Raw genomic sequence first — 27,418 nt, forward strand, 5'->3', positions numbered from 1 at the left:
ATTGTGCTGGCAGTGATCTGCAGGTGTAACTTTCACTCAAACACTATTCCCCAGTAGCAAACTAGTATCTAAGTTTGGAGAGAGTGCCATCTTCAGTTTCAAATGTCTATTGAAGAATAATATTATGTTTCTATATAGAGGTGGTGGGATTTTTGTTTTAGTTTTTTGTCCTTTAACTATAGATTTATTGCTGTCCGATTTATACATGACAATAGGGTGGGAAATATATATATTTATATTGACTAATCAGACTGCTGAATTTATATTTGTGATTTTGAAAGGATAAATGAAAAATAACACAAGAGTGATATCAATGAAATCAAATTATTTTACTCTTTGTATACACTTAATTCTGCTCATTTGTAAATTCAAATGTTAATTTGCCATTTTAATTGGGTTTTGTTCTTACAATTGGTATTCCACTTTTCAGTAGATTGCTGTAATACAGTCTTTCCTTTATTTCTGATATATTCTATAAGACACATTGCAGTAGGAATAGGGTGCTGTTATTATTACGACGGGTCCTCTTTTAAAAAATCTTTATCACATTAAAAAAATTAATGCTACTAACTCTTTGTCTATAATGAAATATAATGCTAGTTTGTGTAGATCTCCTACTTGCCTTTAAATTTAAAAGACTTCGTAAAATACAAAGCATATGTGCCAGTGACAGCAGGCAAGTAGTAACTGTGGTACTGGGTTCATTAAAAGAGCCTTGAAATACATGCACCACATCAGATAGTGAAAGACAAAAGCTGTTGATGTGAGCGACCTCTGAATGCAAGTCATAAACAGAAGGATGTAGAAAGCTTCTGGTCTGAGACAAATCTGCTTCTAACTCAGAATTGGCTTTGGTTAATTTAGAATCTGTTCTCAAGGAGGAGAGAAGTATCTTTAGCTCTACCTGAAATGTGACAATAATGCTCTATGCAGAGCTAGCCTATCCAGTACAATTCTATGCGTGGTAGCCGAATATAGTTGGTATTAAACCTAATATAATGTATGTATGTTTTGCTAAAAAATAAAACTCGTATGCTTGGGAATTCTCCTAATTCTCCTAGTCTTTTAAGAGGAAAATGAGGTAAGCTTGAAATTTATTTCCTTATCATTTCTTATTTATAAAAACCAAGGGAAGACAAAAGTATACATGTCTTAAAGAATAATTATGGTTTTAATTAATTGATATGGTAAGGGATCTAGGGTTGTCATGAATTATATCTTTTACAATTAAAATATAAATTTCATATTATCTTTGCTTATAGAACTTCACATTGTTTTATAAAATTGTGTATGATCTGAATACGTAGACAAAAATATAAATGCCCATTTCTATGGGATAATTTATAATTAAATTATTCAGTTTATTTTTTGGGAAAAGCAATGTTAAATAATCTGTAACTTTAGAAACTGGTTTTCTAAAGAATAACAGCATGGTTATATTCAAATCCTGTTGTTTAATGACTATTTAGAATGTATGCATGTGCGTGTAAATTGTGCGTGTAAATTGTGAAAACAAATAAACCATTGCTATTTAAACCAAATAATGACACATGCCTTTTCCACCTCCTACTTTAAAAGTAACATAAAACATTGAAATACTTTTGTTCTTTTTTGTTCTTTGCCTATTGTGTTTTGGCAGTTTCTTAGGCTGATTTTAAAAGAATCTGCATTTCAAGTGTTAAGTTAAATGGTGTATTATATTTAGATTCTATAATATTAATAGATTCTAACAAATAATGCTTTTGAACAGTTTGTTTCCTTAAAGATAATTTATATTCAAGATAATTTAGGGATTTTAAAATTAATTAACATTTGTTATGTAGGTACAATATTTTATTATAGAAAAGTTTTAGAGAGAAAGAAAACAGATTTACAGTTACAGGAAATTGCTAAAGGAAAGTATTTTGTAGAATAGGATGATAAATTATAATCAATTTGTTCCTCGGTTTAGTTTATATGATCCAATAAACAGCATGCAGGAGTATCAGATTGCAAGTTTCTTTAATTAGGACACACACTAGTGGATCTGATATTTTTATCAGTCACAGCTTTTAAATTAAAAGTTTATAAAATAGGATTTCATGCATTTTATTCTGATAAACCTTTGATGTTTGCATTGTTTTTAAAGGCATATGTTTACTTAGAATTACACCGAGTGCCTCCTCAAAAATAGTTTTTTGTAGACCGATTTTCCTAGCTTGAATTACAAAAGAATATATGCTGGGGGGAAAAGCATATCAATTATCATACTTAGATAAATATAAAAGAATTATAAAAACAACATAAATCATTTAAATATATGAAATCATTCAACGTGCACTTATTCAGTTTATATAGAATGACAAATAAGAGTGTACAATGCAAAATAAACAAAAGAGCAATTAAAACATGAGTTACTACATAGAATTCAGTAGCATTTATTGGCAACTGTTTAATCTTTATGTAGACTTCTGTGAAATGTGGATAGCAGCTCTCGGAATCTTTTCAAAACGTCACTGGAACATATTTATTGCTTATTTGAAAATGACATTGAGAGAAATTTACTATGAGTATGAAATATCATTACATAGAATGGTTACATACATAAGAAGTGGTCACATGACCTACACATACCATATTTTTTCGGAGCACTAAAAGAGGCTGATAATTTGGGTAGGTCTTATACTCTGAATTTAACCCCCCACCTCCCAGCCCTAATGATCTTCCCAGCTCTTACCTTGCAGGCTCTTTCATTGTTTCTCTCTGCAAAGAATGTTTTCCAAGCCTAAGTCTTTGCAGGGTTTTTTCATTTCTCTAACTTGCTCTGAATAAGTTTCTTTCCAGCCCTAACCAGGTGCTAACAATATTTCCAGCTGTTACCGATTTGCAAGCTCTTTCATTATTACTCTTTCGGAATAAAGTTTTTTTAAAGCCCTAACCAGGGGATAAAATAATGTGAATCCCTGTTTTCCTCCCGAAAAACTAAGGTGCATCTTATACTCTGATGCATCTTATACTCTGGAAAATACAATAATTAAGTAAATCCAGTTTGTCGTAACCACACAGATTTCTTTGTCCATTTCTTTAACACAAACCTACCGCCAAAGATAGTGGACTGGGCATTAATTATTTTTAGTTGCTTGCAGCTAAACTTTGTTTTGTTTTTGTAATCCAATATGGCTTAAAGAGAATATAAAATATAACTACATGATGGATTTTTACTATTTTGCTATTTAATATTTTTACTGATATGAATTGTATGCTGATTAAAGTTGTTTGAAATTGCAGGAGTTTCCTACAAGTAATAAATAATTGTATCAGTTTGAGCATCTTTCTTCTTTTTGTAGTTTATGTAAATAGGTCCTTATACTTTATGTTCTAGGATTGCTGTAAAATAATACAGTACATGTTCTAATGTAAACCAAGCAGCATAACTAAACAATTCTCACTTAAGTGGGACAAGCAATTCTGCTGTTAAGCGGAATGGGAAATCATATGATATGCTTTCAGACCAGAAAAAGAAAAACTACTATACTCAATTTCATACCTTTGGTTTTTGTTTGCCTCCTAACCACTCCCCTGCTCTTTGAAATGCTCAAGTGCCTATATACTATCTTGTACACATTAACAGTAATTCGATCACATCGGAAGCCCAGAGCTGGGAACCACAGGTATGCTAGTCAAACAGCTTACTCTCTTGAAATCTCTTCCTCTCCAACCTTTCCATTCTGAAATGAGGAGGGAGAGAGAAAAACAAGTGATTTCTGTGGGCAAGCCTACAGCGCGAGCCTGTAATCCAGTGTATGTGGAGGCTGAGACTGGTGTGGATAGCTTGAGCTCACAGGTTCGAGGCTGCAGTCCGCACTAATCAGGCACTAACTTCGGCATCAATCCCGGGAATTGTCGGCCAGTGAGGCACCGAGAGTCAGCAGAAAAGGTTGCCCTAAGTGCAGGAGGCTGAACCAGCCCATGTCAAAGACGCAGTAGCGCAGTACGCAAATGCTCCTCAATTTCTTGCTCTCATTCTTCTACCCCACCACCTCTGTGAACAGAGAGATTAGAAAGGAAGGGATTGCAAGGGAGTATGCTTTTTGTCTTCTACACATTGAAAGCAATGTTGATTGCATCAACAGTTCCAGGCTGGGAGCCCATGGGTGTCCCACAGAAACATCTCTCCTCAGCATCTGACTTCTGAAGAAAATGTTGAACTAATCTTTCTATCATTAGTTGTCTTCAGAAGTGTGGTTCATACTTGAAATTCAAGTCATTTTCACACAGGGTGGCAGAGATATACAGGTAGTCCTTGACTTATGATTACAATTGAGCCCAACATGTTGCTAAGTGGGACATTTGTTAATTTTGCCCCATTTTATGACCTTTCTTGATGCAGTTGTTAAGTGAATCACTGCAGTTGATGCAATAACATGATTGTTAAGTGAATCTGGCTTCCCCATTGACTTTGTTTGTCAAAAGGTCACAAAAAATAATCACATGACCCTGAGACCCTGCAACAGTCATAAATGCAAGTCAGTTGCCAGGTATCTGACGATGTGGATGCTGCAACGATTGTAAGTTTGAAAAATGGTTTTGAGTCACTTTTTCAGTTCCATTGTCACTTCAAATGATCACTAAATGAACAGTTGTAAGTCAGGGATTACCTGTATATGAAATCACTAAGCTTAGGACCAGGTTACTTACGGGACCGTCTCCTGCCTCATGTATCCCAGCAATTGGTTAGGACCCACAGAGTCGGCCTTCTCCAGGTCCCATCAGCCAAACAATGTCGGCTGGCGGGGCCTGGGGGAAGAGCCTTCTCTGTGGTAGCTCCGACCCTGTGGAATCACCACCCCCCTCCGGAGATTCGCACTGCCCCTACTGTCCTGGCCTTTTGGAAGGTTTTAAAAATGCACCTTTGCCAGCAGGCCTGGGGCCCTTTAGCTTGATACTCTTCTCTGGCTGGCTGTAAGACTGTGTTGTTGTGAATGTGTGGTTGTGAATGTGTACTATGTTTTAAGGATTTGGAGTTTTTAGATTAATTAATCGATTTTAAAATTGGTTCTAAGATGTTTCTATTGTTTTTTACATGTTGTCAGCCACCCCTGAGTTTTTGGATAGGGGCGGCATATATGTCAGAATAATAAATAATAAATAAATAATAAAATACATCTGTTGTAAGTCAGAATTAACCAGAAAGTTAGGTCAATTGGCTGCATGGGTTGTAAGAGGGAATTACAATGTTGTTTGTTGTTTGGTTGTAAAATCAGTTAGGTTTTTCTAACAATGAGTGCTATTAAATGCTCCACATCCACAATCATGTGTTTGTAATCTGACAATCAGTTGGCAAATGGTTTGCACTTATAACCAGTTGCAGCAACACGTATAGAATAATTTAGTCACCCTTAAAAGCCAAATTGTAATTATCTTTGCTATGCTATGTGATGTGTTTTATCTATAGGAACTATTCTTGTTTGACTTGTATGTGTTTGGTGTGTATAAAGTTAGTTTTGATACTGTTGCATATTTCCCAAATATAAATTCTCAATAAAGTATCCAACCAAGTTGGAATCTGTTGATAGAATAATTAAACACCCTATACATTGTAGAATATGGGAAGCATTTTACAGAGATTGTGGTGAATAATAAATATTCACTTTTTATGAAGTAAGTGCATGAACTTCAGATGAGGAAATCTTTGAGGTTATGATCTTTTGTAAGCAAGATTTTTTTCCTATTCTTTTTGCAGGTGAAAAAAACGTGCCCAGATTCAGATGTTTCAGAATCTCAGAATTCCAGGTATTTTACACATTTGAGTGATAATCAGCTATTACATTATTTATAAAAGTAATAATTAAAGCCAAAAGCTAATGAAAATAAGAGGGTGGATTAGTATCAAAAAATGCAAATTGTATGCATTTATGCCATGATATGGACTATACATACATATATATGCCAAGATTAAAACCAGGGCAAAATGTGGATTATGATTTATTACATCTGTTTCTGTCTTTTACATGGGATAAAAATGGAACAGATATTAATAAAACTTTACATATACAGTGATCCCCCGGTTATTGCGTCCCCGACCATTGCGAACAGGCTAATTTGCGATTTTTCAACCTGGAAGTCAAAACACCATCTGCGCATGCGTGCCCTTTTTTCTATGGGCACGCATGCGTAGATGGCGCCAGGCAGATCAGCTGCTGGGCGGCTTCCCTGGGTCTTCCCCCTCTTGCTGGCGGGAGGGCGAGCGGCGGGCATCAGCAAGGAGTTTCCCCACCGCCCACGCAAACTCCTCGCTGCCGCCCGCCCTTCGCCCGCCCACGCCGTTCATTCTCGCCGCTTCCCAGCTGAGTCCTGAAGCAAATTCGCTTCAGGACTCAGCTGGAAAGTGGCGAGAGCGAGCGCCAGCGAACGGCTTGTCCGCCGCCTGCCTGCCCGCTAGCGAGGAGCCGAAGATTGGGGGTGGCGCGGCTGTTTTAAAACGTCACCGCCGGCATGGGGGGCTTGCCAGCACCCCCCGGACCCCCAACCCGGGTTTGGGGGGCTGCTAGGAAGCCCCCCATGCCGGCGGCGACGTTTTAAAACAGCCGCGCCGCCCCCAATCTTCGGCTCCTCGCTAGCGCTGCGGAAGTAAAAACACCATCTGCGCATGCGCAGATGGTGTTTTTACTTCTGCAGCGCTACTTCGCGAAAACCCGCTCGTTGCGGGGGGTCCTGGAACGGAACCCTCGCAACGATCGGGGGATCACTGTAATACATTTCAGTGTTTGTCTCTATGGTCTTATTTTGCAAGAAAATAAGACCATTACCTTCCTGTTAGAAACTGGTTTGTACAAGCAGTGGGTGAGTAAGCAAAACTTCATCTGCACATATGCAGGATGTAGATTGAACACAAAATAATCCCTCCCTGGTTCGTGGAAATATTGCCTTCCATGAAACCGATGCCTGGTGCCAGAAAGTTTGGGGATTGCTGCTATATACGTTTCAAACGAATATTTGTTGTACAGTAGAGCAAAGTATTATATAAAGTCAACAATAAACCTTAGAGTGGCCCTAAGAGAGTGCTATGATAGAGAATATATGCCTGGAGAATGATAATTCTTTCATAAACAGGGTTTGAGAAAATATTATACATAAAGTGAAATGTCAGCATATAAATGGGTGTTGGAGATACTTTCCCTTGCAGAATAGCTGAGCACTTTTTATATGGGTTTCAGTCTTTCATTTATTTAACTGACTTTATTGTGTATTGGTTTTGGACTTGAGAGTATTAGAATAAGTGCAGATGGAATATGTTTTTACAGTAGGGAAGTAATTAGGTTGGGTGTGGGAACGTTGTCAGGAGAATTCTTGGAGCGACATGAGTGTATCAGCAAATTCTTTGTCTTAGTTTTTCTTTTACAAAAAAATATGGCAAGCTGTTATTTGTGGCCTACATAATTATCTGAAGGAATTTACTGATATAAAAATACATCTAGGGGAAGAATGAGTCCAGTATATACCTGCTATGAACAAAAAAAGAGAATATTCAGTTTAGTAAAGGGGAAAGGGGAATAATAATGAACTGTTAACATTCTCTTTTTGTAAGTTAGTAATATTCATTAGATTGCCGATAATATTTTAATATCTGTTTTTTGCAATTCAAGGAGATGTTGATTTAAGTGATTATTTAAATAAGGACTTGTAAACTTAAAAATACTTCTATGTTTTCTGACGTACACAATATATTTTTCAGATGTGTGATATTTGAGGGATTTATTGCATATGCAGCCTATGTCAAATCACCTCACACCTAGTGATAGGATTTATATCCAGGCTTTGATTTGATCATTTCAGAATCCTTCATTTTTTCCCCCAGCCATATCTTGATGGATTTACTGAACTGTGGCAAGATAGAAACATAGAAACATAGAAGTCTGACGGCAGAAAAAGACCTCATGGTCCATCTAGTCTGCCCTTATACTATTTTCTGTATTTTATCTTAGGATGGATATGTGTTTATCCCAGGCATGTTTAAATTCAGTTACTGTGGATTTATCTACCACGTCTGCTGGAAGTTTGTTCCAAGGATCTACTACTCTTTCAGTAAAATAATATTTTCTCATGTTGCTTTTGATCTTTCCCCCAACTAACTTCAGATTGTGTCCCCTTGTTCTTGTGTTCACTTTCCTATTAAAAACACTTCCCTCCTGGACCTTATTTAACCCTTTAATATATTTAAATGTTTCGATCATGTCCCCCCTTTTCCTTCTGTCCTCCAGATTATACAGATTGAGTTCATTAAGTCTTTCCTGATACGTTTTATGCTTAAGACCTTCCACCATTCTTGTAGCCCGTCTTTGGACCCGTTCAATTTTGTCAATATCTTTTTGTAGGTGAGGTCTCCAGAACTGAACACAGTATTCCAAATGTGGTCTCACCAGCATTCTATATAGCGGGATCATAATCTCCCTCTTCCTGCTTGTTATACCTCTAGCTATGCAGCCAAGCATCCTACTTGCTTTCCCTACCGCCTGACTGCACTGTTCACCCATTTTGAGACTGTCAGAAATCACTACCCCTAAATCCTTTTCTTCTGAAGTATTTGCTAACACAGAACTGCCAATACAATACTCAGATTGAGGATTCCTTTTCCCCAAGTGCATTATTTTACATTTGGAAACATTAAACTGCAGTTTCCATTGCTTTTACCATTTATCTAGTAAAGCTAAATCATTTACCATATTACAGATGCCTCCAGGAATATCAACCCTATTGCACACTTTAGAGTCATCGGCAAATAGGCAAACCTTCCCTACCAAACCTTCCCCTAGATTCTGCCTTCTTTATACTCCAGATCAATTAAGAATTCATAGTGAATTCTGTGATGGTGAGCTGCGCAAGCCTTGATGCAGCAAAACATCCCCAAAATCTTAACATTTCCATCACCTGATGTCCAGTTAGTATCAAGGTCTTTGATGAAACTGTGTCTTCATTTTTGCCAAACAATTTTTCTTACACTATAACCAAATAACCCAATTTTTGCTGTGTCTACCCAAAGCACAATTTTCCAGAACTCCTATCTTTGCCTAGGTGTACATGTTAGTCTTGCCCTGACGTTCTTTTTGGACAGCAAAAGTTTATTGATACACTGCCTTAGAGATCTGTAATTTGTGCAGCTTTTTTCTAATGGCATACTCAAGTACTTTGACATCAGTAGTAGTAAATGCTACATGTAGGTCAAGTGATGAAATTCTGGGGTTCTTATGATTTCTTTCAGCATCTTGCATTCCACTCTGAACTTGCTGTATTGGTCTGGCCTGGGCAGTTTGATAGTTGTTGAAATTGTCTCAACTTATAAATGATCTGGACAGGGGTTTGGTTGATGTCTAATTGTTTGGTGAAATTTTTAAATCCCTTCGGAGACTTATAGGCATCTGTAACCTTTTTGAAGGTCTTAGAGAGATCTATCAATCTATGCATGGTGATATCACAAAGTTCAACCACAAAGAGTAAATCAGAGTAACTATCTGAAATTTAAATTAAGGATCTTTTCTCCAGATTGTCTCTAATGATATTCTAATCATTTATGCCTGTTCTGGCACACCTGATTCTAATTTTAGGTGTTTAGGTATTTTAGGCAGTGATAAATGTAGAGGTGTGCTTAACTTTTTCCATATGCATTTATATTTATGTTTATATAAATTACATAATGGACCAAAAATGGACTAAAAAAATGTAAAAGATGTTATAGTATCAGTATTGTTTAAATAAAAATCAAATGTTGATATATGTTTAAAAAATAAAAAAACAATGGGGGAGTGTTAGTACTATGTACAAGACAGTTGGGTTGCAATATATAAACAAGCTAACAATGAACATAGTGGTACCTCTACTTATGAACTTAATTCGTTATGTGACCAGGTTCTTAACTAGAAAAGTTTGAAAGAAGAAGCATTTCTCATAGGAATCAATGTAAAAGCAAATAATGTGTGTGATTGGGGAAAGCACAGAGAGGGTGGAGGCCCTGTTTCCTCCCAGGAGATTCCTAGAAAGGCCCTATAGAGGATTCTTCCCACCTTTTCCGACCCTGTTTCCTCCCAGGAGATTCCTAGAGAAGCCCCACAGAGGCTTCTCCTCACCTTTTCTGACCCTATTTCCTCCCAGGAGATTGCTAGAGAGGCCCACGGAGGCTTCTCCCTGCCTTTTCCGATTACAGTTTCAGAGGCTCAGGTTTGTAAGTGGAAAATGTTTCTTGAGAAGAGGCAAAAAAATCTCGAACACCCGGTTCTTATCTAGAAAAGTTCTTAAGTAGAGGCGTTTTTATGTAGAGGTACCACTGTACTTTTATGTATTGAAGTTCTATAGCTTTTAGAGATAGTGTTGCAAACTGTCATAAGAGGGAGCCAGAAAGCATGGTTCTCTCTAGTAAGCTCCATGTGTTCGATGTTAGTCTCATGTATTTGTAAGCTGTAATGTATGTGTAATATGTAAGATAAAGACAGGCTTATAAGCTTATTGTTGTATTGAGAGTTATTGACTGATTTGAATATGTATGACTGGACTGTTTAACTTGACTGTGCTATTTCTAAAGTAAATACTATTTTATACACTTTAATGTGTCTTTCTTGTATGAATGAATAATTACTCATATCTCCTGGATATCTGCTGGAATCCCACGTTGTCCTCTTTGTATGTCCTTGATAACTCAAGGGTTCTGCGTACTCCTTAACAGGAAGTACTTAATTTTTTCACATTATGGTAAGGCTACTGAATGACTTGAGGTTATTGTGAGGAAAATGAATAAGATATTATGTATTGTATATCATCTTGAGTTTCCGGAAGAAACACATAGTATTAATAAATAAATGAAATATATCTCTAATTAATCAAATGAATTAAACTTCTCTTACAGTATATGAGGACAGTAGAAGAATAATTTTCTACAGTACTTTGTTCTTTCTCTGAGTTTTTTGTTTCTTTAAAACCAGAGGCAATTAAGGCTGGTAGTAATCATAGGGAAAAATAGATATTTTCTCATTTCTTGACTCTGAAACTTGCTAGAAATATTTTTGGTCATCAATTGATAATCTAAGGAAAATTAATGTAGTTACAGACAGTTACAGATAAGTATAATTTGCAGGTTTCACTTAAGAACATATGGTGACCTTTCTGGAAATAATGTGCTTATGTACTTTTGCATTGTGTGCCTATGTTCTGTAATATACAGGTATTCTTCAACTTATGCTCACAATTGTGCCCAAGTTTTCTGTTGCTAATTGAGACAGTTATTGTGAGTTTTGCCCCATTTTGTGACATTTGTTGTCACAGTTGTTAAGTGAATCACTGCATTTGTTAAGTTGGCAAGAGGGTTGTTAACTGGCTTTCCCATTGATGTTGCTTGTCAGAAGGTTACAGAAGATGATTTCATGACCCCCATAAATCACTTTTTTCAGTGTCGTTGTAATTTTGAATGGCCACTAAAGGGAATGTTGTAAGTCGAGGACCTAGTTGTGCTTACAAAGAAATTACAAAGCAAAGCAATAAGAAGAACATTTTTTAGAGTTATGTTGTGGTTTTAATATGCTAAATATCAGTTTTATAGATACTGTGTATTATTGAGAGCAGTACTTTGAGAGTTCTTAAAGGGAGCTTTATTTATATTTTTATTAAAAAAAATTAGTTTTACACACACACACACACACACACACACACACAGTCTTACGCCCTCAACAATTAATTGGTTGTTTTCAAATTCAAAGTTTTAGAACTTAAGCTGTGACTTTTCAATTAAATACCCAATAGTTTTTATGAGAAAATTTAAGAAGCATGTATTTTAGATTTGTAGTAACATACTGTATACTCTCTCAAGTTTACTGTCTCAATGCAATTATTAACTGTGTTGCTCTTACTCTAAGGTTTATCATTTGCACTATGGTATTTAAACATTAAACTATCATGAGGGATCCTTGGTATTGTTTGAGCTTGGTTGTTTTCTTACAAACATTTCATTATCCAAATTAAATAATTTCATCGGTGCTAGTGTTAAGCTGTCACGTTATGAATTTGTTTGACCATTAAAGATCAATGAGGATAGGTTCTTTTGAAGTCACATATACCAGTAGTGGGTTATAAACCCTTTACTACCGGTTCCAGCACATGTGTGATTCTTCTGCGCATGCGCAGAAGCTTTCGGGGCAGGTGGGTGGAGCCTCCCACCATCGGCGCTACTAGTTCTAAGAACTGGACCAAAGCGGGAACAACCCACTAGTGATCTGTACCCTCAGAAGGCTATTTATCAAACAAGAGATAATGTGTTCTACATTCTTCCAAGAGTAAGAAAGCTTATGCCTTATATAATCTTTAAAAGCTGGTACCAGACTATTTCTTTGCCTAGCATAGAGTATCACAGATCTCCTTCCACGATGCCTTTAAAAGAATAGTTGACTCTTGGCAGCCAGCTGTACTGTGAAAGCAAGATTAGGTTACAGAAATTTCAGCAACTGGATTACTTTCAGTTTAAAATCCAATTATCTTTCAGCTTCTTATGTCAGAGATTGCTTCAATTTTTTTCTCATGCTCTTTCTCTGAACTTGCAATCTGGCTGCCCTTTTATAAGGCAATTGAAGAAAGGGCAAATGTCTTTAACATTACTCTATTTTTGTAATTCCAGAGCTAAAAGAATAGATGGACTTTTAATTCATACTATAGGTTCTCTCTCACCAAAATTCTAGAAAATTTAGCCAAGGGAATGATTAATCAGCTTTACTCTTGCCCATGGAAGAAAAATATTTCTTCTTCTCAATTGAGAGAATAAATTAAGATAATTTCAGACTAATGACAATTTATTCATCCATAACTTTAACCGTGCAGATATAGAAATAATGCCTGCCTTTTAGGACCCACTATCATCAATAAAGAAACCAGCAGTCAAAAAATATATCACTAACCAGAAGTTTGTAGAGAAATATTTTGAAAAAAATATTGAGATATTGGACAGGTCGATATCTACAAAACTCACTATTGTGCAGGCACTATTTTTCCCCAGACACAATATAAAAGTGAGAGTTGGACATTGAAGAAGCAGAATAAAAAAGATACCAATGTTTGGTGTTGAGTAAGATTTTTGAGAATATTATAGATGGCCAAGAAAACAAATCAATCCAAAGTTCTTGTGTGAGGTACAAATTATATATTATGAAAATACCCAGCTCCCTTGAGAAATGTGTGATGTTGGGAAAAGTGAAAGGAAATAGTGGGGAAAGACGACTATAACAAGGTGAATTATAGTAGCAACAAATCCACATTGAAAGACCTTGAAGAAACTTAAATGACTGCCGAGAGTCAATACCAGTGTGAAACCGCATATTGGACATAAATATGTTAGAAAGTATCCAGAGATATTTACTAGAAGAACCCTCCACTCTTCTACTCGTAACAAAATAATTTTGATGCAGTATGTAAACAGCGATAAAGAAAAGTAAGTGTTGAGGGTGTTAAAAAAACATAAAAGCAGTAGGGGCACAGGAAATCCTATTTTAATAATAATTTAATAATATAAGAGATGGTTTATAAATAATGCTACTATTGGCCAACATACCTTCACTACCTTTTAAACAATCCATTCCTGGATGCACATGGGTCATTTAGACTTAAGCAGTACTTATTGCATCGCACCTTATAGGTCACAATTTTTCATATTGCCCATATTATTTTTGGGTAGCAGTTAGAAGATTCAGATGACAGGTAAAAAAGAAATTCTGCAATCAATGCATCTGGCTTCTTGGCAGATTCCACAAGCACTTCTCTTAATGTGTTTGGATTTGCCCATGAGTCTTTTATGTGGTTGAACCACAGATGGGATGTTTGCACAAAGCGAGTATCCCAAAGGATTATTTCCCGCCCCTGCCCCCATTTCATTAATTCATGACCCCACATTCTTTCTTCAATAGATAAGATTCTTTATGAGTTTCGCACAGTCTCTCTTGAGATATTTCATATAACAGCCAATAGGCGTCTATATATTTTAAATACACCCCCAACATTTTTCTTACTCTAATCAGATTTTACAATATAATTGATGTATTTCAGTATTCTCCATGTTGTATTTTTGGGGAAAAGTATTGAAAGTGACTAAATATAAGGTCAATTCCCAAAGAGCAGTAACTGTACCTAGCATTTTTTTCAGCAGAAATGGATTTGTCTTTCCATAATCAGTTCTCTACCTTAAGTTTTCAAAGGCAAAATCTGGATTTGGTTAGAAGTGAAAGTGAGTATGGTGGTCTCAGTCCAGTCCTTGGAGGTTTCATGTCTGCTGCTCAAAAGAGACCCAGAACTAAAATAATGAGGTTGTTTGTTGCAGGTCACAATTAAGTTATAAGCTGGAAGAGGTATATTAGAAAGTGCACTCATCAATAATGGAATCTGGATAGGTGGAGAAGGGGGGCTTAGCTGTCTGTATTCAGATTTACCATACTGACAAAGGCAGTGAGCCAAAAAGTATGAATTCTGAGATATTTTTTTCTGAGATATTGGAGCTGCTATTTCTTTTGCCACTACACTTAGGGTTTTGTTAGATCTATTTAACAGAAATATAGTTTAACATTCACAAGAGACTGATAAAAACGAATTACTGGTACCGTACTCGATTTACTACATTTCATATAGTGATCATTTGAAGTTACTGAAAAAAGTGACTTATTACCATTTTTCACACTTATGATCATTGCAGCATCCCCATAGTCACGTGACCAAAATTCAGATGCTTGGGAAATAATTCATATTTATGTTTGCAGTGGCCCAGGAAACCAGATCCACTTAACAACCATGTTAACAACTCACTGCAGTTATTCACTCAACAACTGTGGCAAGAAAAGGCATAAGAAGGGGCAAAACTCACTTAACAACCTTCTCAATTAACAACATAAATTTTGGACTCAATTGTAATCATAAATCAATTTGTTTATTTTATTATTTATTAGTGATGTTTATATGCCACCCCACTCCAGCAGGACTCTGGGTGGCTAATAATAATCACAGTTACTAAAACAATATAAAAATGTGACAATAATAAAAACAACAAGAGAAATAAAATATATAAAACCCCTAAAAACCATGCATACACACAGTCTTTCCTGATCCCAGGCTTGCTGGAAAAGCCAGGTCTTAATGGCTTTCTGGAAGACCGGTAGGGTGGGGATAGTACAGCAGTTGATTCCAAAGGGTCGGAGCCACCACAGAGAAGGCCCTTCCCAGTGGCCCTGCCAGTAGACATTGTTTGGTGGAGGGGACCCGGAGAAAGTCAACTCTGTGGGCTCTTATTGGTCACTGCAAGATATGAGGTAGGAGGCAGTCCCATAAATAGTCTGGCCCTGAGCCATTTAGGGACTTAAAGGTGATAACCAACACCTTGAATTACATCTGGAGGGCTGCAACTGGTAGACAAGACAAACTTGTGCAAAGGCCCCCTAGCCACAGCCAAGAGATGTTGCTCTAATCTCAGCTGTGGATCTAGGAGGACACCCAAGTTGCAAACCCTATCTGAGATGGAAATCTCTCCCCCTCCCCTGTAGCAAAGACGAACATATGGAATAGTCCTTAGGAGGAAGGACCCACAGCCACTCAGTCTTGTCGGGGTTGAGCTTTAGCCTGTTGATTCCTATCCAGCTCCTCACAGCTTCCAGAAACCAGCACATCAATTCCACCGCTTCACTGAACTGACATGATGTGGAAATGTAGAGCTGAGTGTCATCAGCATACTGTTGGTAACTCATCCCATGTCCTCGGACGATCTCACCCAGTGGTTTCATGTATATTTGTTCCTAGAATTGTAATTACTGTTGTTTGGTGTTATACTGATTAATTGAAGTAAATTGTAGATTTTCTTCTCAGTAATTCAAGGTCAAGGTTTTTTTACTGACTTAAAGAGAAATCACTATTTGTATTGTGGTTCTGGTATAAAATGTTTCATTTTACTGTGATTTTGTACTGCTATTGGTAAATTTAGCACATGTTGTATTAATTGTTTTTAATCATTTTAATGACCTGAAAATGAAATAATGTGGGATGTTGCACAAAATAACTGGAATTGGAAAGGAATTGGAAGCAAATGAAGACAATCCCATTTGTGAATTGAAATACTTTACTGACTATGCAATTATTTGATGCTCCTATGGATATAAGCTAATATTTCATCTGTATTCATCATATTTCATCTATTTCATATAAAGATAAGCAGCACTGAGTAAGATATAAAAAAAGTAAGAGCAGTAAGAAAGCTAAAGGCAGACGGTAAAGATACATTTCCCATGTTCTTTCTTCTAACACCAACGTTTGCTTAAAATTTAACCCAAATGACTCTCTACAAAGAGGGTCTATATAAATTTCACTACAAGTCTCAGTACAACAAGTTGTCAGGTATTAAGGCAGTTTCCTAATGCTTGCGGCTTTGCAGACTGGAGGGGAGGCGGAGGGGAAATGGTTCCATGTTAGTGCGCAGCTCCATTTGCATGAGTGGCGTGCATGTGCACCTTAAATGAATCCTGTTGCTCATGCAGCTGAGGATACACACAGCACACCATTTCCATGACCCAGTTGCAATGGGCCATGGCTTACAGGTTAGATACCTCTGTGTTAAGGCATGAGCTTTCTTCTCATAAAGACTGTAAGGAGATGCAAAATATTCCTGCTCTCTGAAGCTGTACTATCCCGGGAGATCTATGTGGATATTCAAGACGTTGTCAGAATCTGACTACTCTCTTTATAATAGAGTGGCCTCTATTCCTCTGGAATTTTAATCAATTAAGTATTCTTCTTTTTATTCTCATTGTTTTATTGCTTTCCTTGGTTTTAATGTTGGAAGCAACTTTGTGGAGTTGGAGGACCTCTAGAATGATTGTATGAAAGAAGATCATCCAAGTTCTGGATGCATGTCTTGAATAGCTTGATTGATGAGAAAGCCTTTTGGAGTTTTGCCCCAAATGAAAAACAAAATAAGGCATTTCCCCCCCTATATTATTAGACGTAATAAAACCTTGAAACAAGTTCTTGATTAATCTTTTGAACAAGTCAAAAAATTAAAGGGAATTGTATGCATTATGTTAGATAACCTTAAACAGCAACTTGCACAGCTGGAGACAAATCATCAACATCTTCTCTGTAGGTGCATTAACCTTGAATCTGAGGATACTGTCTGTCATACAACATCATGTTCAGGAAGAGGATATCATGGAAATGAGTAAGAATTCCAAGGTCACCCACTAATAACCGTATTTTTGTATAAGACACACTGGAGATAGGAAACAAGGAAAAAAGTCCTCTGCCTCCCAGCAATTTGCCAAGCATCAAACAGCAAAGATGATAAACACTGTTTGATATGTATTTATGTGCATGTGTTGGAGAAATGTACGTTATGGCAGTGTATTAATGTCAGAAAGTCTTTTGGGGGATACAAAGGTGCATCTTATAGTCCAAAAATGCATTACTTTGGAGAAAAAGTCACCCTTCAAATTCCCATTATTTTGGTGGAATCTTTGAAATGTTTTTAGTGTTCATCGAAGTATCATGCCACCTTTTTAATGGAACTGCCTATCTAGGTTCAGGTTTTTGCTTTTTAAAAATCATTTTAAAAATTGTATGTTTGGAAAAATTTCCTATCTTGCTTGTACCTATGGTTGTTTTTTTACATTTCAATCTGTATCAAATTAATACCTTAGCTATAAAAGCCAACTGGGTGACACTAGGCCAATTCATTCTAAGCCCAACCCACCTCACAACATTGTTGTGGAAAAACAGGAAAGGAAAGTGGACGTGTTCACAGCTTTGAATTACTTGTAAAAACAATAAAGGTGAGATACAAATAAACATATAAACTTTATATTCAAGACATAAAAGTGTGAATATTACTAGTTATGAAATGTTAACATGAATTACCAAAGAAATCTTGGATTTGATGGAAATCTGAGGCTTTCTTAAAATGATATCAGCACTGGAATCACTATCTTTCCACTCATTGGAGCAATATGCTTTGCCATATCTTACCTTTTGCTTCAAAACAGAGAATGTAGTTTCCTTATACTCTGTCAAATCATTAGTCCACCTGCTCATTGTTAATTATATAGATTGGCAGCAAATATTTAGTTTTTTAGACAGGAATAGTTGTACTTGAAAATGCCAGGAATGAAACCTGAAAATGGAAGAACAGATGGTGGAATAGTATTATAAATATACTATACATAAGTATACATGTTGTATTGTAAAAACCCACTGTAGCTTTCTTACATCATAAAGCAAGGCTTTAAGAAAATTAATTTTTTTAATGAAGTTATAGAAAATGTATAAATATGAGATGGATAAGATGATAAGAATTCTGTTTCCTTCAGAGACAAACATTCATAGTTTTTTTGTTGTTGTTACAAATGTACAGTCTCCACATTTTGCTATGCAATGAAACCATAAGCTTAAATTTTGTTGTCTGAATCAGCCACATATTCCCAGGATGCATGATTTCTTTTAAAAAGTTACTGTCTTTCTCATTATATAAATTTATGTATTTGGATCTTTTTTTTATCAGTACATACCATGTAATTATTGCTATTATGACAAACTAGAGAGTTTTCATTTGCAAGAATTTTCCACTATTCCAGAACGTACTTGGTTTTTAATTTCCACCACATGAATTTTCTATCCTCAGCAAATACTTTTGGAAAGTAGTAACTTTTAGTAAATTGTCATTTTCTCCAATTAGTATGCCAATTCCTGGAGACTTGCTTTCATAATACTACTGCCTTTGGCTATTCATGTAACTGTTTCACTGTTCCTACCTAAGTTCCATATCTCAGTAACTGTTCCACAGTCGGGGCCGCCTCCTCTGTGGCGGCCCTGACCCTCTGGAACCAGCTACCCCCAGACATCAGAGTTGCCCCCACCCTCCTTGCCTTTCGCAAGCTCCTTAAAACCCACCTCTGTCGTCAGGCATGGGGGAATTGAAATTTTTTCCCTTTTCCCTAGACTTATAGAATTTATACATGATATGCTTGTTTGTATGATTGGTTTCTTAAATTGGGGTATTTTAGATTATTTTTAATATTAGATTTGTTTACATTGTCTTCTTTATTGTTGTTAGCCGCTCCGAGTCTTCGGAGAGGGGCGGCATACAAATCTAATAAATAAATAAATAAATTTGAGACTGGTGAAATTGTATGAAAGCCTTTACATTAATTGGCTATTATATGACAATTATTATTTTTTACAAAAATACAATATTAAAATTATATCCAGGTGGGGGTTACCGCTACCACTGATACCAATACATTGCGCAGGCAGCTTCAAGTCCCTGGTGTGCACGCATGCGTCCCAGTGAGATTTTGCTTCTACGTATGTTCAAGAAGCAAAATCTTGTGAGGGGACGTGCACGGGAGAGAGATTTTGGCGATGTTTTTGCTTCTGCGCATGCGCAAAAGCAAAAAAATAGCTGAAATCTTTCTCTCGCGCACATCCCCTTGGGAGATTTTGCTTCCTGCACATGTGCAGAAGCAAAATCTCATGCCTACACCCCTCCCGTACAATTTTGCTTTCTGCGCATGCACAGAAGCAATATCTCGCTGGGATGCACATATGTGAATGCCAGAGACCCAAAGCTGTGCACACAGCTCCAGTTTTACTACCGGTGCGGCATCCTCAGCCATACCAGTAGGAACCCACTACTGACTATATCCCTATATTTTGCCTGTTGTTTCAGGAGAGTAATATTTTCTATTGATATTATTCTCTTTTTTTAAAATGTAATTTTTCTCAGGTCTTTATTCAACTCTCCTGGAATAATTCATAATGCCCATACACACACATACCATATTTATATTCTGAGTGAAATCAGTGACAATTATTACTTGTAATTTCCACTTTTAATTGGAGACGAACTTCAGTTAAATCACAGCATGTGTAATTGCAGGCTGCTATCCAAAAGGCATTTGAAGCTTCTTGGACAAAACTTCAGATGCCCCCCTCTCTCTATTCCCTCCACCCACCCATAGAAGAACACCATTGAAGTCAAATGTTTCTAATTTGCTTTTGTCTTTTCCTTTTCTACCAGTTTCTCTCTCAAGGATAATGAAGATGATGATAATCATGAGGCTAATTGCAGACTAGCGTTTTCTTTCATATGTAACGTTTTCAGGAAATGTTCATTTTCAATGTTTACTTTAAAATATGGCTAGCTCAGAGGAGTCCGTGCACTTTTATGAAGAAAATAACAGTGGGGTTTTTTTCTTTCTTTTGTCCTTTAATAGATCTATGGAAATGCAGGATCTAGCGAGTCCTCATAATCTTGTGGGAAGCAGTGAAGCACCAGGTAGTTCTAAACTGGACAAATCTAATCTTAGCACCACATCTGTCACAACAAATGGAACAGGCGGTGAGTGAAAATCTACCTCTTTCAATTTAAATCTAGGGACAATAATCAGATTCTTTAAAAAGCTGAACAATTTAAATAAGCGTTTTATTTTTAAAAAATCTATTAAATATGAGGCAGTAAGAGCTGTATAAATATATTTTGTTTGTTTGTTTACTGAATAGTGCCTTATTGTATAATTTTAAAATATATTCTATCATCTTCTGAATATCCTAGCTATTGCAGATCTAAGATTTTCTTCCCTTTCATTTCCAGTATGACACTAATATATTTCATATTGTTTGTATTGTACATTGGGCCTGTTTTCATATCTTTGTATTATAATCCCATTATCCTTTTTCCAAATTTGCTACTTCAATTTAAATAAGTGAAATTTGTTTGTACAAATTCATTGGTTCAAGCCCTATTCCCAGTTTCCTCTTAGCAATTTTCCTCCTGCTGCTGACGAGGAGCACCTGGCCTTTACCTGCCGCAACTCATGCCAGTCCTCCTTCCTGAGTCTGCTCCTGCTGTTCTCCAAATAATGTGACCCATTCTCAACAATGTTTGATGAAGGCTCTGGGCCACGGGTGAAATTCAGCAGGTTCTGACAGGTTCTGGAGAACTGGTTGCAGAAATTTTGATTAGTTCAGAGAATCAGCAAATAGCATCTCTGGCTGGTCCCAAGAGTGGGGAGGGAATGGGGATTTTGCAGTATCCTTCCCCTGTCACGCCCACCAAGCCACGCCCACAGAACCGGTAGGGGAAAATGTTGAATTTCACACCTGTTCTGGACCTTTACTTCAGCCCTGGCACTGCCACTGAGGAATGCTGCTATACATAGCAGCCAAAAAGGCAGAGATGGGAGTTTGATAGCTGGATGAAGGGAAGGTCAAGAGGAAGCCAAGGAAGTAATCCCTTACCTTAATTTCACATGAAGTTTTGCCTGAGGACTGAATTGCTTAGCAATGGAAATTCCAGTCCTAATTGCTGTCATAACTGAAAGATTACTTATATGGGATATACTGAATTTTACATGAAAGCATTTATTTATGTTATGTATCCATTTCCAACAATATGAGTCAAAGAGGTTTGTTTTGAGAACTGTGCCTCCTGAAAATATGCTAATGGCTCAGGCCATCTTTCATAGTATCTAAAAACATACTACTGAAAATAAGTGATTATTTTAATTTGTATAAATCTGTCTGTTTGCCTAAAAGCAGCACAGAGGTCAAAGCTATATGTGAGCAAATATCCCGATGTTAAGGCAGTGTGTGATTTTTTTAAAATCCTGAAACATATTAATTTACATTAAGGAGATATTCAGATAATGAAACGTTATATACCATTTCAATTCTCAGGAGACAACATGACTGTTTTAAACACTGCAGACTGGTTGTTAAGTTGCAGCACTCCTTCTTCTGCAACAAGTATGAGCAATCCTAGCATAATGCATGTGTGTGGTTGGATTGATGGTTTTTTGTGTTGAGCATCTGATAATTTGCTGTATTGTTTTTGCTTCATAGCTTGCACCCCTTTCTATTTCTAGAAATCTTTCTGCAAATATTGTACAAGGAAGTTGTAAGATTTTGTTTTAACAGACTTTCTGCTAATTTTACATCAATACAAAGTATATAAAATAAATTAAAACAAAGAGAAGCGGACGCAGTTTCAGCCTCTGGCAGGGGGAAAAAACCTATTGTGCATGCCATGGAGGAGAATGGATTTGTGTAACAAACACAATTCATTATAATATTATTGAGGGTCCAATATAATGCTAACCACTGATATCAAATGTATTTTGAGAAATTAAGAGAAGCTGCAAATTTTGGAATCACCAGAACTGGGAATGTTATATCTTCAGTTCTGAATGGAAATATACAGGAGAAACTCGAAAAATTAGGATATCGTGCAAAAGTTCATTTATTTCAGTACTGCAACTTAAAAGGTGAAATGTAATGTATGAGAGAGACTCATTCATGCAAAGAAAGATAGTTCAACCCACGATTTGTCATAATTGTGATGATTATGGAGTATGATATTTTGCACGATATTCTAATTTTTCACATTTCACCTATACTGCAATGCATTGCACATGATGCTGCCCCTGAAGACAATTTGGAAGCTTCACCTGGTCCAGAATTTAATACCCAGAATTATAGATATGCCATGTCATGCCCATGTAACACACAATAGATACCAATAGATATTAAAATAAAATACATATGGTCAAATATACCTCAGTAAAATCTATAGTAAACATAGTTTAAAAATTCCATCCTCTGATTTCCTCAGAAAGAAAAATAATTCTGAGGAAGAAAAATAATTAATTATGTAAAAGATTAATTTATTTAATCACATATTTGAGTAAAAGCTGGAAATTGAATTGCTAATTTATTTATATCTAACAATTACTTCCTTTCTCTTCTGGACTGCCTATGAAATAGAGATTGGAATTGCTGTTAACAACAATATAGATAATTTATATTTATGAACCTAAAATTACTTGTGGTGTATCACATCATTTTGAAAGGCAATCCATAATAAATAAGCTGTTATTTTAAAATGATCTTTCTTTACTAGAGAAAAGGTTTATCTTGGCTCTGATATAAACTATAGTTAGTTAAAATGAAAGAGAAAAATGCTATTTAAGTTTATACTCTAAGGGTTTCCAAACATGAATCTGGGTTTCTAGAAAAATTATGTGCCATATGATTGAGAAGCAAAGCACATGTTACAGACATAGGTATGAAAAATCTCAATTAAAACATAAAACGTAAACAATTAAAACATAAACATCATATGCACATTGTTTTATGTGGAGACTTTGGGGCTAGACTTGATTTAGTCTATACAGTGATACCTCGTCTTATGAACCCCTCTTCATACAAACGTTTTGTGATACCAACCCGGTGTTTAAGATTTTTTTGCCTCTTCTTCTGAACTATTTTCACCTTATGAACCTGCTGGGATGCCCCGAAGTGCTGGGATTTCCCTGAGCCTGCCCTCGCTAGGAATCCCCGCCTCTGGACTCCGGTTGCCAGCCGAAATGCTGGGATTCCCCTGAGCCTCCCCTTGCTGGGAATCTCTGCCTCCGCACTTCCGTTGCCAGCTGAAGCGCCTGTTCTTGCATTGCTGGGATTTCCCTGAGCATCCCCTCGCTGGGATTCCCTTCATTTTTGCTGACGCTGCTTTGAATCCCACGAGGGGAGGCTCAGAGAAATCCTAGCAATGCAAGAACAGGCGCTTCAGCTGTCAACGGAAGTCTGGAGGTGGAGTTTCCCAGTGAGGGGAGGCTCAGGGGAATCCCAGTGCTTCGACTGGCAACGGAAGTCCAGAGGCGGGGATTCCCAGCGGCACAAGGCAAAAGGGGTGACTTTGGGGATGGAGTTGCACACATTATTTGCTTTTACATTGATTCCTATCGGGAAAATTGCTTCGTCTTACGAACTTTTCTACTTACGAACCAGGTCAGGGAACGAATTAAGTTCGTAAGACGAGGTATCACTGTACAGTAGACATGGGGTTCCAAACAGAGAAATTTAAGACTTGTGGAGTTCAGCTTCCAGAATTCTTCAGTCACCATGCAGGTTTATAACCCCTGCTCTAAGACATAGATCACTCTGGAAGAACAAATTTTAGAAATCAAAAGGAGGTAGAATCAAGAACCTGAAAGTGAAAAGGGGATTCCCCCCCAAAAAATAATAATCTTGAAAGCCATGTCTCTTTTTGTTAGAGAAGAGAAATGTAGTGTAAATACTTCTAGCTTTCTCCATTGATCAAAATAAAATAATATTCAGTTTAAATGAATAAATGTTAGCATTTTTAATTTTAAAAAGTAAGTGCATGGTTTTAAAGCTGTGGTTCTATGGCTGAAGGTTTCTCTTAAGAATCTTACTCATTTTTTTCATTGTGTGTATAGTTTGACATATCTCAAATTTACTTACTTTTTGCTATAGTTGGCATGATATAGGTAAATATAGAAACACAATCTCACATCTGCTCATTCTTCTATACAGTGTCTCTTCTTGCAGTCAAAACAGAGCCTATGAACAGTAATGACTCAACAGCAACAACAAGTGGAGATGGATCTCTTGACAATTTTACTGGGTCAGGTAAAACACATAATTTTCTCATAATACTGCATGTAGATCTATATCTATAGTTTTTCAAACTATTTTTTACAAAAATAAACAGCAAATCGTCTAGTGCATGGGGAAATATGCCTGCTGTTAGTTTGTACCATTCTTATTACAGTACCTTGCTCAAAAAATGCCTATAGATACAATATTTATCTGATGACAAACTTTTCTCATGCTAAAATTAGATATAATGATCTAATTTTAACAGTAACAGTAATGACAGTAACAGTAATGACAGAAGAACAGTAACAGTAATGACAGAAGAATTTGGAGGAAGTGTAATTTTGCCTATGGACAGCTTTCCACAATTATTATCTCACAGATTATAATACACTAAAATCAGATTATATCTCACAGATTATAATACACTAAAATCAGTTTATATGTCCTAATTTTCCACAATATGAAATATAATGAAATATTGTGGAAATAAATATGAATAGAAGAATGTAATATTTAAAATCATTTATTTTATTAAACAAAATTAAGCATACAATTATTATTAAAAATTGCAAATATCAGCTACATAGCAAGGAAGGAGAAGAATTTCTGGTTTAAATTCATGAAAAGAACTTCATTAATCTAAAAAATATTCTAATGTTTAAAATATAAAGAGATACAAAAACAGTTTAAGCATAATATGGGAAGTTGGCTTTGTTGTATATATATTTATTATACTCTGTTCTCTATTCTAATCTGAATTAACCTAATTAATATATTAGGTTTTAATTTTTTTGTGAATGGCCATTATCTTAAGTTCATACTTTTCACAAAACCTAGAATTGTATGCTGTAATGTAAATTACTTATAACATTTTCTATTACTTACAAAACCCTGTATATCATTCTTCTGGGCTTCTGAAGCCATTTAAAATATTTTCAACACTTTAAAAAATGTTGTGTAAAAAGAGAGCATTTACAGTCTACAATATTTAGAGTTTATTTTAAAGTCAGATATTTAGATACTTTGTAAAGAGGGAGACAAAAATTGTCAGTATACCCAGTGAAAAGTTTTGATTTTCTTTCATTGTCAGCCAATTTATATCTCACCACATAGTGCTTTTGAAATTAACTGTGTTTCTTGGAATGCCATGAAGCTAATTATGGTTAAATAAATAAAAGTGATATTCAGAGAATTTTGCTCCAGAAACTAAAGGTCTTAAGCACATGTCACTCCATGATTCTTTGGTTCCTGCCTAAAGTGTGTTTTGCAAAATGACTAGGAACTGCTACCTATCTGTAAAATACTAAAGGCTGGCATATTGAAAAAGGGAAACTACTTTGAAGTGAAAGTATGATTGATTAGACTAACAGATTTTTCAGGGCTACCTTTTATATAGTGCTTTTATCTTTCAAAAAGTGAATGAAATGCAGATGACTTAATAAAGACACTCTTGTGTTCGAGGACTGATATGGAATGGCTCGGAAAGCTTTTGTTCACATTTTGGTATACATATTTGCCATAGCCAAGACAGATGGTTAGACGAAAGAGAAACTTGACATTTCTTGGAATCAGTCCAGACTATGCAATATTCTTGAACTATTTTAGTAGAATATGATTATCATCATTTAAGTTTCTGCAGAAAAATACAGCTGCTCTTTGTGTGGGCATGTACTCAACCGATAATTACTTTACTAGGGTGTTTTCAGTATAAAATTAAATGAATGTATTGATTTATAAAGAAAAATAGAATTGCTTTCACTCTCACCTCATGAAACATTGTATTTTTATATGTGAAATGCTAAATACCGTCAACATAAGCCAGAATCCATTGCCCTAGCTAAGACTAAGAACAACACTGTTAACAAAAATCCAAAGACATATGAAAATATTTTCATGAATCCTTTCACCAGTATTAGCAGGGAAAGGAGATATGATAAACTTGCCAGTGACAAAAACAGTGCTACCGATCTAAAATGAGCAGCATCTATGATCCCACATTGATTTTATCATTTTAATTTGAGTAACATGGGCTTGTAGATACGCATGCTTCATTTTCTTTATTTTAAACTAGTTTTCTTTGGAATATATAGTTCTGTGCCATCCAGCACAAGAGCTTTTGAATCTGAGTTCGGTGTGAAAAGTAGATGACATTGCCTGAGAACCAATTGTTAAAAGTGTGTTGGACTAATAAAGTCACTGGTGTAAACTTCTAAAAAGTTGAAAACACCTGTAACAGAAATCATATACTGTACTTACTGAACTCATTGCTGCAAATACATAACTTATGCTTACGCCCCATAATGTATGAACCAGTTTCTCTGTTAACATGAATGAATTCTTTCTGCATGGCATCATATGAATAGTCGAATACAGAAGTCAGGAATGCTATGTGCAGCAAATCTTACACTGGAGTAACTAGAAAACAGTCGTTTTCCCACCTGTTATCCACCTTACAATCAACACATCTGGAGAGTGCCAGGATGGGGAAAAACCTGGCATACTTGCTGTGCACATATATAACATGATGTTGTGCATGGTGGTTGCACATTTGCTGTGCCCGCTGCTCTTAAGTCAGGGGTCTGTAGTAAATTGTGGGTTTTGCTGACTCTTAACTCCCATATGGTTTTCATCATATTTCTTGTTATTCCCTAGTTCGTGTTAATTTTCTGAAACAAAATAAGATGAGGTAGAAATCTCCAGTAACAGGAGAGGTGAAAATTGAATATACTACTGGTTTGAATATAAATGCTTTTTTAATAAAACAAATCTAAGTTGCAAAATATTACTTATAAAGTATTCATCAGCATAGTAAATAACTGCATAAAAATTATATTCCATAAAACATAAATGAGGCGAGGTGGTGCAGTGGGTACAGTGCGGTACTGCAGGCCGCTAAATCTGACTGCTAGATCTGCAGGTCAGCAGTTCAAATCTCATCACTGGCTCAAGGTTGACTCAGCCTTCCATCCTTCCGAGGTGGGTAAAATGA

The 27,418-nt window shown here is 36.2% G+C and overlaps 1 protein-coding gene across 7 annotated transcripts in view; it reads left to right on the forward strand.

The window, feature by feature from the left end:
- The window catches only part of EYA4 (EYA transcriptional coactivator and phosphatase 4), a 108,435-nt gene that overhangs the window by 42,754 nt on the left and 38,263 nt on the right, over positions 1 to 27,418 (forward strand). For 5 of the 7 annotated variants that reach the window (XM_070733548.1, XM_070733544.1, XM_070733551.1 and 2 more), the window contains 3 exons: positions 5,723 to 5,772; positions 20,244 to 20,368; positions 24,364 to 24,459. In XM_070733548.1, the coding sequence (XP_070589649.1) occupies positions 5,723 to 5,772; positions 20,244 to 20,368; positions 24,364 to 24,459 (271 nt within the window). The remainder of the gene's footprint in view (positions 1 to 5,722; positions 5,773 to 20,243; positions 20,369 to 24,363; positions 24,460 to 27,418) is intronic. The other 2 variants (XM_070733550.1, XM_070733549.1) reach the window with 1 other exon arrangement.

Source organism: Erythrolamprus reginae, chromosome 1, assembly GCF_031021105.1.
Source record: "Erythrolamprus reginae isolate rEryReg1 chromosome 1, rEryReg1.hap1, whole genome shotgun sequence".
NCBI lineage: Eukaryota > Metazoa > Chordata > Lepidosauria > Squamata > Dipsadidae > Erythrolamprus > Erythrolamprus reginae.